The 13,097-nt window shown below is 40.2% G+C and overlaps 2 protein-coding genes across 6 annotated transcripts in view; one reads left to right on the forward strand and one right to left on the reverse strand.

Annotated features, from left to right (window-relative positions):
* The window catches only part of Plekhh2 (pleckstrin homology, MyTH4 and FERM domain containing H2), a 121,154-nt gene that overhangs the window by 28,512 nt on the left and 79,545 nt on the right, over positions 1-13,097 (forward strand). For 4 of the 5 annotated variants that reach the window (XM_023711228.1, XM_023711231.1, XM_023711227.1 and 1 more), the window contains exons 3-4: positions 6,720-6,782; positions 12,077-12,226. In XM_023711228.1, coding sequence (XP_023566996.1) covers positions 6,720-6,782; positions 12,077-12,226 — 213 coding nt within the window. The remainder of the gene's footprint in view (positions 1-6,719; positions 6,783-12,076; positions 12,227-13,097) is intronic. The other variant, XM_023711230.1, reaches the window with a different exon arrangement.
* On the reverse strand, positions 3,492-4,774 carry C1galt1c1l (C1GALT1-specific chaperone 1 like). Its single transcript, XM_004627657.2, has one exon. The coding sequence runs from the start codon at positions 4,706-4,708 to the stop codon at positions 3,764-3,766; it is 945 nt and encodes a 314-aa protein (XP_004627714.1). The 5' UTR covers positions 4,709-4,774; the 3' UTR covers positions 3,492-3,763.

Consider the following 13,097-nt stretch of genomic DNA (forward strand, 5'->3'; position numbering starts at 1 on the left):
GTAGAAATATGTTTCATTGAATTTTCCTATATAATGTCAATTGAACATTTATTAGATACTTGAAAGTGTTTTGAAAGGCTTTTGGGGGACACCCCAGATCTAAACCATAACATTCTACCCCTGGCCCCAAAGGACTCATGTACATCTCCTTATGAAAAATGCATTTATTCCATCTATAAGAATCACCAGATTTTCAGTAGTCCCATCATTCCTAAAAAGTCCAAGTCTAAAGTCTCCTGTGAGAATCAAGGCAAATTCTTAGCCATGAGTACATTTCTTAAAAAGTAAAAAAAAAAAAGAAAGTTAAACACTTCTAATAAACAGTGGCCCTAAACATTCCCATTCCAAAAGGTATATATGAAGGACAGAAAGAAAAAAAACAAAACAAAAAAACCAAAAAACCAAAGCAAGACCAAAACATAGCAGAACAGACATTGCATCCTGTGGTTTTTGTCTAGAAAGTATGGCAAGTTGTGGCAAGACATGAACTCCAAAGGGGTTGTGTGGCCTTGCTCATATGGCAGATTGAGATTAAGGTGATAGACTAATTAATCTGGCAGACAAAATGTTAAGGCTATTTTTACTGTATATTTTCACTATAAACCTGGCTGAAATTAGTCAGATTTTCTTTGCCACAGCCTAATGTGGTAGCCTTAAAATTTTGTCTCCCAGATTAATGAGTCCACTGCCTTAATCTAAATCTCCCATTAAAAACTCAGGACACAGGCAACATATAGACAGGTTTTCTGCCAGAACACAATACATACAGCTTTGAGTCCAGCCACCAATGGGCTACTTTCCCAGCTGAAACCTCTTGAGCCTGGTCTTGACTGTCTGCATTAAATACTGTCTGTATATAACATATGGTCTTTACTGAATGCTTATCCATTCTGGTGTTCTGAGCTCTGGCCAGAATCTCACATGAAGCTCAGCTTACAGCATTTTAGAGCTTCTCTCAGTCATCTCCAAACCTTTCCAGACCCCCTCAAAACACACCTCCAAGGGCTTCTGAACCATATGGTCAGAAATCACAGCAACAGCCCCACCTCACTGGTACCAAAGTCAGTCTTAGTCACATTCTCATCACTGTAACATTATAGCTGACACAACTTCAAGCTGGAGAGGTTTATTTTGTCTCACGGTTAGTGTCTGGTCAGGTGGCTGCAAGGCAGAAATGGTATGGTGCAAATTCTGGCAGAGGGAAGCTGCTCAGTTCATGGTGGTTATCTGAGTTATTCTCTTATTGCTGGGACAAAATACCCAACACCCAGAATTAAGGAAGGAAAGGCTTATTTATTTTTTTAATCAAAAATTTGGATGTTTATTTACATATTGTGCTTCCCAAAAGCTTGGACACCAAAGATGCCTGAGCAAGAAGTCAGCAATCACCCACAGCCCGGCCTGACTCAGGCACTGAAGGAGAAAGGAGCTCACAGTTTGTGGAGGTTTCAGTCCATACTCGGCTGGCTCCAAGGCACACATGGAACAGAGCAGCCGTTCAAGGCTGCTGCAAAGAGCAAAGGGAGGGGCAGCAGCTCCCTCAGCTAGCTAGGCTCTTTCCCCTTCTTACATTGTAATTCAGATTACCCACCCCTGGGCTAAGGTGTCACACTCATACCTGCAATCCCAGCACTGGACCAAGAATCAATCACAAACTCCAGAAGCTGCCCTGGACTATATAAGACTTTGGGGGGACAGCTAGACACAAACTGTAACAGTGGTCAGGAAGCAGAAAAATGGAAGAGCCAGGGAAGAAGTTATATCCTTCAGTATTATATCCCCAGTAACCCATCTCTTCTTACCAGACCCCACTTCCTAAAAGCAAGCACTAATGTGCATAGTACTCTTGCTGTCTTTTGAACACTTAAATCTTTGGGGGAGACACCTAAAATTTAAGCCAAAAACATAACTTTCATGCCCAGCAACAAATTTATCCTGCTTATAACCTTGTTTATTACGGTCCTATTTGTAGAAATGCTGTGGGGGGGTTGTTGTTTTTTTTTAGTAATAGAAATAATAAGGTCACTGATCAGTGCAGTCATCAGTGACCTATTATTCAGATTTTTTTTGTAATGCAGATTACCCATCCCGGGCCAAGGTGTAGCACTCACACCTGCAATCGCAGCACAGGACCACGAATCAATCACAAACTCCACAGAAGCTGCCCCATAACTGCATAAGGCTTTGGGGGGACAGCTAGACACAAACCCTAACAGTGGTCAGGAAGCAGAAAAGTGGAATAGCCAGAATTGTAGAAGTTTTTTCTTTTTCTTTTCTTAAATGGTTCTGGGGCTCCGCCCCAGGACTTTCATGGACTACACCTCTGAGTTACATTCCTTGACCCTTCTTCAATATTTTATTTTGAGACTGGGTTTCACTAGGTTGCCTTGAATTTGCAGTCAGGTTCCTAAACAGCTGAGATTACAGGTTTGGGCCATTATAGCTGGCAGTTTTTAGAATTTTATTGAGTGACTGGTATGCGCAAGATATTCCAAACATGATTCCTTCCAGAAACTTACAATATCATTGGAAAAATAGTTTTTAAAGAAGTGCTAAAGGATCAGAAATAAAGTTATTTGGCAGTGGTAAAAATAATGGTACTGGTCATATATACATGGTGCTTTACAGATGGCAGGGAGCTTTGTCATTTATTAATAGTTTGATGTATGGAGTGCCTACTATGTATAAGGATACCTTATTGGGTATATAACAGTAAATCAGACTTCCATCCTTCCTGTTATGGTTAGAAACCAAATATTCAGAAGGAGAAATCAGACAAGATATATGCAGGGTTTTGTTTTTAAAAAAAGAAACAAACTTGTTTTTTTCCACTAACAAAATTTGATAAAATTTTGTTGACTTTTCTGTTTCTACTGGCAAACCTAACCCAAAAGTGGTTTTAGACTCCAGAATTACAAAATTCTTCTGAAAACAGAATGTAGTTAACAGTGTAAAGGTGACAATGGCCAGCATATTGCCAGTCGTGGAAGAATGTGGCCATGGCAGGCACCTGCTAGTACAGTAGTAGGCCTTTTGGTTTAAAGAATATCCCAGAGACATCCGAGGGATACAGTGCTTGTCCAACTGCTCCTGTATAGTGCCCAGCCTAATGACTTAAAATGCTTTTAAGTAATACTGTTTATTAAACACTATAAGTATTTTACAAAAATAAATGATATAAGGTGCAGAGAATGCTTAAGAAATATCCCCCCTGTCCTTCTCTCTTTTAATATTAGAAATTGATCCCAGTGCTTTTACACTGAGCTACATCCTCAGCCTCTTTACAAAAAAAATAATAATAATAATTTTTGTTTTAAATTTTGAAACAGGATCTAAGTTGCTCAAGCCAGAATAGAACTATTCAAACTTCTTCCAGAATCCAGATCCCCACAATATATTGTCTATTAAAAAGTACTGTCATTTTACAGTTAAATTGCTATAAGTAACAACAAATCTTTATTATCCAATAGAAATATAGTGTAAGAGCTCCCTATGTAATTTGACTTTTGCTAATGGTCATATGAGTAAAATGAAAAAGAAACAGATTAATTTTAATAGTTGATGCAACCTATCAAAAATATTGCAGATGGAGTCAATATAAAAATTACACCTGACTTCAGATTTTTTACACTTTCCTACTAAGTAGGCTCTTAGTAATTACGTATTATTGAATGAAGTGTGCATTTTGTATTTACATCACATTAATTTGGACTAGTCACATTTCAGGTGGCCTTCAAGAACACTGTCCTACATTTGCCATCCCTCAGTCATTTTCTGAACCATTTGGAGGCAAGAAAACCAGTGTGTCACTGAAATGATGTCCAAATGCCCTGAGCCGGTAGACGCCATACATCATCACTTCCATCTTTTGGGGAGTCAGTCCATTAAAAGTAATAGCTATATCAGAACAGCAGCCTTTGACTATTGGCTGAGAGTTACTACTCATTGCCTCTTGAATAAGATCGGCAATTGGTTTTGTATTAAATACATCTCTCCCCTCGTAATCCTCTGCATTTTCTGCGAAAACACCGGCATATTTCAGGCAGACTGCCAGCTGCTTGTCGAAAGAGAAGTTCCAAATCACACTCCGATTTGCACACATTTCGTGCTTATTGAGAAGCCTGTGAAACCTCCTCAGCGCCTCTACACTCAAGACAATTCCTCCTTCCACAGCCACATATTCAAGGTCTCCCGACATAATGGTGTGGCCCAGGTAGAAAGGCTGTGATGCGTCCTTTGTCAGCAGAAAGTACTTTAAGTTTTCAATGACAGCAAATGTGGTGGGAAGTGCGAGAAAGAACCACGTGAAGTTGTGGCCGTACTTTTCAAAGGCATCGTTGTAAGTTTCCCTGAGGTGCTCCCACTGGCCATTTCTTTTTATACCGAACGAGCGATCGCTCTGAGCACCGTAGACCTCTGCTTGGTCACAGTGTTTGGGCCAAGTCTCTCTTAGCATAGTCCAGGAACTCTCATATTCGGGCTCTCTGAGGATGATACAAAAAACGCGTATACTTTTGCTGAGTTCCGCACGTGTCCCTTGTGAAATATTGAACTCTCTTCCGCTAGGAGGTCGAAGGTGATGGTGTCGGTGGTCTCGAGTTGGACTTCCGAGTCGAATATGGATTCGGCTAAACGTAGTTACCAGAGCCCAGGAAATGCTCCCAATCAACATACCTTTAAGAAAAGATGCCCTACGAGCAGAAACCATTTTTCAGACGACAGCGAGGCGCGCGGCACTAGGGAAACCCGGGCAACCGGAGCGCCCCCGGCCGCGCTAGGCCGCTCTAGCCGCGGGGGGCGGCTTCTCGGTGGTGGTGGGCGGGGCGGGGCCAGCGAGGGGGCGGGGCCAGCGGGGGCGGGGCGGGGCTGGAGGTGTCCTGGAAGCTCTGGGCGCCACCGACTGCCAGTCCGCGGGAGGGAGAAGGAGCACGGATCTCGTCACAGATGGCTGCAAGACTGGCCAGAACTCACTGAGAAAAGAGAGTTGAAGCTGAATTTTACTTCTTGGCTTGTGTATTCAACATTTGGTACACATTCTTTATGTTAATTAGCATTGAGTCCTTTAATGGCTTTAACATTTTTACTTAATATTCACTTTGGTATTTGTGTGTCTGTAAGTGTATGTGTTAAAAAGAGTCTCTTCTGTTACTCTTTTCATATCAATATGAATGTAATAATCCGTAGCATTCACTGAAACATTTCATCTGTGGAGTTTATAAAAACTTCAATGACAGTGTCATTGCGACTTTTTTTTTTTTTAAAGGAATACAAAACTATTTGTTGACCACTGCTCATCATTATTTACAATAAAGTAAACAACATAAATTAGGCTAACATTCTGACTACTACTAAGTTGTTTTTTGGCTTCCACTGAGAACAGTAACCCAAATACTGAAAAGACTGGAAACAAATTAGGGTCAAGAAAAATATGCAGATCATTAGTTTTAGATTACAAGTTTGTCCACTTATTGATTTTCTAGCTGCTCAATAGGTTTCTGCGAGCCAAGTCTTAAGACATCAATGAATCCTGACTTTTGATTTTCTACAGATTTCAACTCTTCAGTGTTCCCTTAGTAAGTCTTCCTTAGCAAATTCATCAAACTAGGTTTTGACTTGCTATCGCTACCATGTTTGGGGAGGGGAAGTTGTAGGTAGAGATAAGAATATTTCTTTTCGGGAATTTTGCAAGTAAACTGCTATATTTTTGTGACTAAAGATATAGATATGGATTCTGATATGGCTGGTTTGAAAATACCCACTTTTCACTGTGCAGTTACAGAATCATTTGTTTAACTTAAAGATTACATTAAAGATTACAGTTTTAGGAGAATTTTCTGTTTAACCGGAAGTGACTTGTTTCTCAGGATGATGCCATCTCAAACATGAGCTTAGCACCCATAGTTTTTGTTTTGGTGAATGTTTAAAAACAAAATAACCGTTTACATCAGTATTTTATTTGCACACACAGAAACAAAAAACATAGAATGGCTCTTAAGCATGTTTGGTTTTTGAGACATGGTCTCGCTGCACACAGACCAGGCTAGCTGGGCACTCACCACGTGGCCCAGGCTGGTGGGTAACTGACAGCCCTCGTCCTGCCTGAGCCTTAAGAGGGCAGGGATTACAGGTGTGCACCACTACCTCCTGCTCTTTGTGGTTTTTGATCAAGGCATCAAGTATGAAGCTGGAAGTCTTTTCTCTTAAATGTACTGTTCTTAGTATGTGTTGACATGTAATTTCTAGTCTGTGAATGAATACTCCTATGGTAAATATTTCATTGTTTTAAAAATACCAAAACTTTGGCATTTTCATTTTATCAGTGCTTATTTCTTTGATTTTTTTTTTCCGGAACCAGGGATTGAACTCAGGCCCTTGTGCTTGCCCGGGAAGCGCTTATTCCATTGAGCTATCTCCCTGGCCCACCTGTTTGATTTTTGAGACAGGGTTTTTCTATGTAGTTGAGGCTGTTCTTGAGCTCACTACGTAGCCCAGGTTGGCCTCAGCCTCGGTGTTCTTCTGCCTCAGCCTCCTGAAAGCGGGGATTACACATGTACACCACCTCACCCTCAGGTTGTTCCTTTAATGTGTTCATTGTATGTAGCTCATTTCCAGCAAATCACATTAAATATTTTGTAAGAGCTGACAACATTGGAAGATTAAAAAGTATTTTTCCAAAAGGGAAATATGAATTTCTGTATCATTTTTATATTTTCCTTCAGATGCAGCAGCTTGAGAGACAAGTTATTGATGCCGAACGTCAAGCAGAAAAAGCTTTTCAACAGGTAGAGTATAATTTTAGTTAATTTTTTTATGTCTCTACCTATGTAAATATTGTTTTGATAAAATAGGAGGATTTTTGTCAGCCCTTCTTTACATTGTATCACTTTAACTATTCTTAAGTTTTATCTTGAGAGCAGAGACTCTTATTTTGTCCACTAGCACATTTTTAGGAGGAAAAAAAGGCTTCAATTTTCTATCGTCTGAAAAAAATCAAATGACTTTAGTGTTATTCTAACATGAAATTTCATATATTAATATATTTATAACAGATTAATTTATAATAGTGGGAAATAGTGTGAATGCCATGATACAGAGAAATAAATGAGCTACGTCACAGCCATGTTTATAGTTCCATTAAAAATAAGTGTTACCAGGCTAGCCAGGTGGATTAAACCACCTGCTTAGAGGGCCAGCCAAATCACTCAGCGGATTAAAGTGCCTGCAAGCAGGCGCAGGGGCTGGGAGTTTGATCCCCAAGCCTCCCGGGCCAGCCCCACCCCTGGGCACACTGAGATGGCAATTGAGACTGGATGTGGCGGCTTGCACCTGTAATCCCAGCACTTGGGAGGCTGAAAACAGGAGGATCACTACAAGTCCGATCTGTGTAGGGAGACCCTGTAGATCCTGCACTGAATACATCATCATCATCGTCATCGTCATCGTCATCGTCATCATCATCGTCATCAGAACTTTTTTATACCTCAGAAATTTTTTTTTCTGTAAATACCTCATAATGGATCTAACAGTTAACAAGAGATATATACAGAGAGAAGAGGGACTCCCATTCATTGATTATTTCACCTTTTTCAATCTTCATGTAAATTACAGTAACTGAATCCCTTGCTGTCTTTAACAGTTTCCATGGGTTTGTGGGCTCTCTGATGTCTGTTACTTCAGCTTGTCTTCTCTTGTTGAACGATGTCGTAAGACTTAAAACTATTTATACTTCTATTAGCCGAAAGGGAATGTTACTCCACTAAAAGCAGGAACCAGCTCAACTCTATATGTCAGCTTTATCGATTCTCTGTTTATTGAGTGGTATCACCTCCATAACCACTAACTAAGCAAGTAAGTTTTCTACAGAAAAGAATAAGTCTTGGTGATCTTTTTATTTAATACCAAAGCATTTTCATTGTTGCTTGCAGGTTTTGAAAGCAGTATGTACCAATTAACTGTGTACTACTTGTAAGTACTCTTGTGAGGTAGAAAAATAGGAAACAGATCTTTGAGAAGTACTGACATGCAGGACTCATTATCAAGTACACCATCAGGTGCATTACCTTGTGTATAAATAGCCCCAAATACTACCCTAACTTCCCAGGTAGGAGTGTGTGTTTTCATTCTGTCCTTTGGGGTCACCCTTGCCTGTGTTTGATTCAGGGTTGGGAGGAGCTGGATTGAAAGTTCCCTCTGCCTGTTCTATTGTGTGGATTTGTCTGCCTTTTGGTAAAGTTATTTCTGTATTGAAGCCATTTTTGGTCCTTAATAAATTCTTAACTTCTCTATCATCCTTACTTCCAGGACCTTCTATTGCTTTGCTGTGTGACATCAACTCTTCATTATGTAGAAAACAAATTCTTTTACTGTTTTTACTTTTCACCTGCAACAACACCAAAGTAATTATATTTAAAACGTTGGGCTGGTGAGATGGCTCAGTGGTCTAAAGCACCTACTTAGAACAAGCTTAGAAAAGCACAGGGACCGCGGTTCATATCCCCCAGCACCACATGCCAGCCAGCCCCGCCCCCTGGTGGGCTGAGCTGGCCACACACACACACATAAATAAAATTTTAAAAAAATTTTAAAAAATAAATAAAATGTGATTAGAATGGTTAATTAAATTGTAGTACATCTTTTTTTTCTTTTTTATTTTCTTGCAGTACATCTTAAGTAAGTGAAAAATAGTCTGGGATTCAAAATACAGTACTCTTAACAATTCCTTCTTCATTTTCTTTGAGAATAGCCAGGACCCCTTACTACAGCACTGGAGTTACTTATAAATAGCTACCGGCTCTCCTTACTTAAAACTACAGTCACAAGGGCTTGGGGCATAGCTCAGTGCTTGCCTGGTGTTTGTGAGATCCTGGGTGTGACCCCCAGTACCACCCAAAAAAGAAAGTGCATTTACCCCTTTGTTACTTACAGTGGAAGAGGGAGGGAGGAGGTGAGCAATGGGAAGAAGAATATAGCAACAGATATAATTACCTGCAAGTAATATTTGCAGCTCTTGCTTTTCCAGGAGGGATGGGTTAATGGGAGACAGTCCTGGAAACCGTGTTGAGGGTTCCAAAACTACTCTCAAATTTAATGATTTGTTAGAAAGATTCATAGGACCCAGAGAAGCTGGTCCCTCATTATGGTTTATTACAGTGAAGAGATACAGATTAAAATCAACAAAAGAAAAAGGTCCAGAGGAAACCAGGTACTTGTTTCCATTTGCTCTTTTGAAGTAGAGTTGCACAAGGATGCACTTAATCCTCTCATCAGGCTGTATGATATGGAGCACTGACAAATGCAGAAGATTGTCTGAGCTTCAGGGTCCAGGATTTTCACTGGATGTCAGTCATGTAGAACTGTTGACTACAGTGTAGACCAGCACTCTGTGTCAATGAAAATAGGCATTCACTGTCATGCACGTTTTCTGATGACTTCAGGTATGCAAAAGGTAGTATTGTCAGTCAAGATATTCTGAGGGCTCAGAGTTGCCTCTTGAGTCCACTGAGGGTCAGTCTTTTCTTTAGAATGTGCAGGATCTGAGCTTCTAAAGTCTGCTGTGTAAACCATTTAGTGACCAAGGATTCAGGGACCTCAGGATCACGAAGCTTTGGAGGAAATGGCTGAGGAGTGTGCTCAGTGGGTGCACACAGAGATTCCCCGAGAAGTGAAAGAGAAAAGCAGCAGCCTAAGAGCACGATATGCTCCACACTGCAGGGTATCTGTGTGGGGATAATCGCAGGAGTTTGTTTAAACTAATTTGAATTCATAGGTGTTTATTATTGGTCAGTCTCTGAGTAGGTTAGCTACTGGTTAGTAGGTTAGTGTGTGACCCATACACTTCGTATGGGTCACACACTAAATGAATGGAAAAAGAATTAGGCTATTTTTTCTGTGTGCTCTTTCTTTCTTTCTTTCTTTCTTTCTTTCTTTCTTTCTTTCTTTCTTTCTTTCTTTCTTTCTTTTTCTGTGTGCTTGTGGTGGGCTATTTTTAAAGGCTACTTGTTTTTCTTTTCTGTAAGCCTCTTAGCTTTTTCTGTATTCCTCCTATTTGTACTATTAACCAAGGAAAGCTGGTGAGTCCTCTGACACTTGGCCATAACAGAAGTAGTTGGTAAGTAGGTCACCTGTCACAACTTTGTGATCACTTTTTCTAAGTTTTTGCACACTTGCCAATATTTTTCTTGCCCAGAAAAGTTGTTTATCTAGGGCTTGGGAGATCGCTCAATAGAATAAGCACTTCCTTAGCAAGCGCAAAGGCCTGAGTTCAATCCCTAGTTCCGCAAAAAAAAAAAAAAAAAAAAAAAAAAAAAGAGAAAGAAAAGTTGTTTATCTAAAAGTAGTAGTAAGATTTAAATTTTCAGATGGGAAGATACATCTGAGGAGCTTTGTAGTAATCATTCGTAAAATAAGAATTGCTTTTAAGTTGAACATTTTTTTCAGAGTAGTATAGTTCCAAATCATAGTTTTCCAGGACTGTAGATCCTTTTTAAGTAACATAGGACAGTTTTATGGGCAGTTCAATGTTGGTAGGGTCGCTTGCTCTGAATATAAGGATACCATAAATGAAGGGCTGATAAGAATTATTTCTATTCTAGAATATTTACAATCCAGGATAAGATTGTGATACACAGAATGGTACAAAGGTGGTGACAGTAAAATCTAAACTTCACTCTGAGTCGAATACACTTAAGTAATCAATGTAGGCCAGCAGACATAGTTTATAGCTATACCCTTCTAAGATTTCATGTGCCTGAAAGTGGTGGAAGATTCAGAGAGAGCCAGTCTACCTTGGACAGCATTCAGCCACCTTCCCATTGTTCTTACAAATTGTGTAATACACAGCATGATGCGTACATGTTTATTGTGTTTGTTATCTCTGTTTCCCACTAGAATGTAACTTCCTTTTAAAAAATTTTTATTGTATTTTACTTTATTTATTGGATACAGGGTCTTGCTATGCAGTTCAGATTTACAGTGATCCTCCTGTCTCAGCCTCCCCAGCGCTGGGATTACAGGCTTGTGCCAACATACCTGGCTTCGGGGCCAGCACAGGCCTGGCTTGGCATGCGGTACTAGGAATTGAACTTGGGTCCTTGTGCTTGCCAGGCTGGCGCTTAGACCACTGAGCTCTCTCCCCAGCCCTAGAATATAACTTCTATACAGACAGATTTTGGATCCAGGATGTGGAAGAGTCTTGGCACTTAGCAAGAATTCAGTGAATATTTATTAGGTGAAAGACTTAATTAGCCCTCATTGAATGCATTCTAGCTAAATCTAGGCTCATTTTGTTTTAATGATTCTGTCATTTAAGGCTTTAAGTTTCTTTTTCTTTCTGACTACATATTTTTTCATCCAAATTCAATTTTTTCTCCAAATGTATTATTATACCAAGTCATATGATTTGAATTTTTTAAAAATTTTATGTATTTGGTACAGGGTCTCACTATGCAGCTCATACAGTGATCCTCCTGTTTCAGCCTCCCCAGCTGAAAAGGCACGTACCACAGGCACGTACCACAATGCCTGGTTTGGTGGCCAGCTTGGCACAGCCTGCGGTGCAGGGGAGTCAAACCCCGGGCCTTGCGCTTGCCTAGGCAGGTGTTTGGACTGCTGAGCTCTCTCTGCAGCCTGTATGGTTTGAATCTTGTCTCACCCTTCACTTTCTGATTTCATATCACTCACAACCTTGTTTAAAATATGAGAATGATGATGGCTACGAACTTTCTGTTTCTATATAAATACTACATATAATTGCTGCTCTGGCAAATATGTTATTTCACTCTTATGTTTATGTGCCTCAAAATTAGTACTATCTGGCAAAATGTCTTCAGACTTTATAATTATTAAACACATTGTCAACATTTTCTTTTTATGATTTTTTTTTTTTTTTTTTTTGGTGGAACCAGGGATTGAACTCAGACCCTTGCACTTGCCAGGGAAGCGCTTATTCTTCTGAGCCATCTCCCCAGCCCCTTTTTTTTGATTTTTTTTCCTTTTATGATAATACCTTTTAGGAATAAAATTCTGAGCTTAATATAAGTATAGGTACAATTTTAATAATTTTATCCTCTGAATTTAGGTTCAAGTTATGGAAGAAAAATTAAAAGCTGCTAACATTCAAACCAGTGAATCAGAAACAAGGCTATATAAAAAGTGTCAAGATCTGGAATCTCTAATACAGGAAAAAGATGACGTCATTCAGAACTTGGAACTACAACTTGAAGAGCAGGTTAGGAAAAATTTAACCATAAAAGTCTTCCAAATGTGTGCACCCAGTTTTCCAAAAACACAAAGAATGAAAAGAGAAAGCCTGGATTCCTAGATCTGGAGGAGAAACCCACTTACCCAGTCAGCTCCTTGGGCCTCCTTGTCACAGGCCTTGGTGAGAGGGCGGTGTAGGACCACATTTGGGTTAAGTCTCAGGCGGTTCCAGGCAGTGTAATGTGACACTGCTTCTTCACATTTAAACTTAAAGGGGCTGGAGAGATAGCTCAGTAGAAGAAGTGTTTGCCTGGCAAACGCAAGGGCCTGAGTTCAATCCCTGCTTCCGAAAAAAAAAAAGAGAAGAAATTTAAACTTCAAAATTAATTAATTTTTGCAAGTATCTCTTTTATTTCACCCTATGAAAGTTAAAAGTCAAAACAGCTGTAAAATAGATTTTTCAATTACAATGTAGGTGACCGTAATGGCTAAGAGTTCTGTTGTGGCCAGGCACCTGCATGACGTTTTCACGTATATTCACCCACTCACTCCTTACAATAACGGCGAGAGTAGCTGTCACTGTCCTTCTCATCCCTGGAGCTACTTGAGAGTCATCGTCAGGCAGCCTCTACCCTGCTGTACACCAGATGCGGTCCCTGGGCCCCCTCTCCTGTCCCCGCGGCCTGAGCATCGTCCTTCCCAGTGCCATCTCTGTCTCCTGGGCCACGTGGCCACTCCTGGCTACTGTGTGAGAAGAAGGCCAGTGCCTGCTGTTATACACTGCTGGTACACGGTGCGGTCGGCGGCTCAGTCAGTGTTAGAATTTAAATGTAATGTTTACATGGGAAGCATTCAGTTCATCCACACACATCAGGGTCTGTAAAATGTTTGCAACAAAT

The sequence above is a fragment of the Octodon degus genome, unplaced genomic scaffold (assembly GCF_000260255.1).
Source record: "Octodon degus isolate 3935 unplaced genomic scaffold, OctDeg1.0 scaffold00020, whole genome shotgun sequence".
NCBI classification, from domain to species: domain Eukaryota; kingdom Metazoa; phylum Chordata; class Mammalia; order Rodentia; family Octodontidae; genus Octodon; species Octodon degus.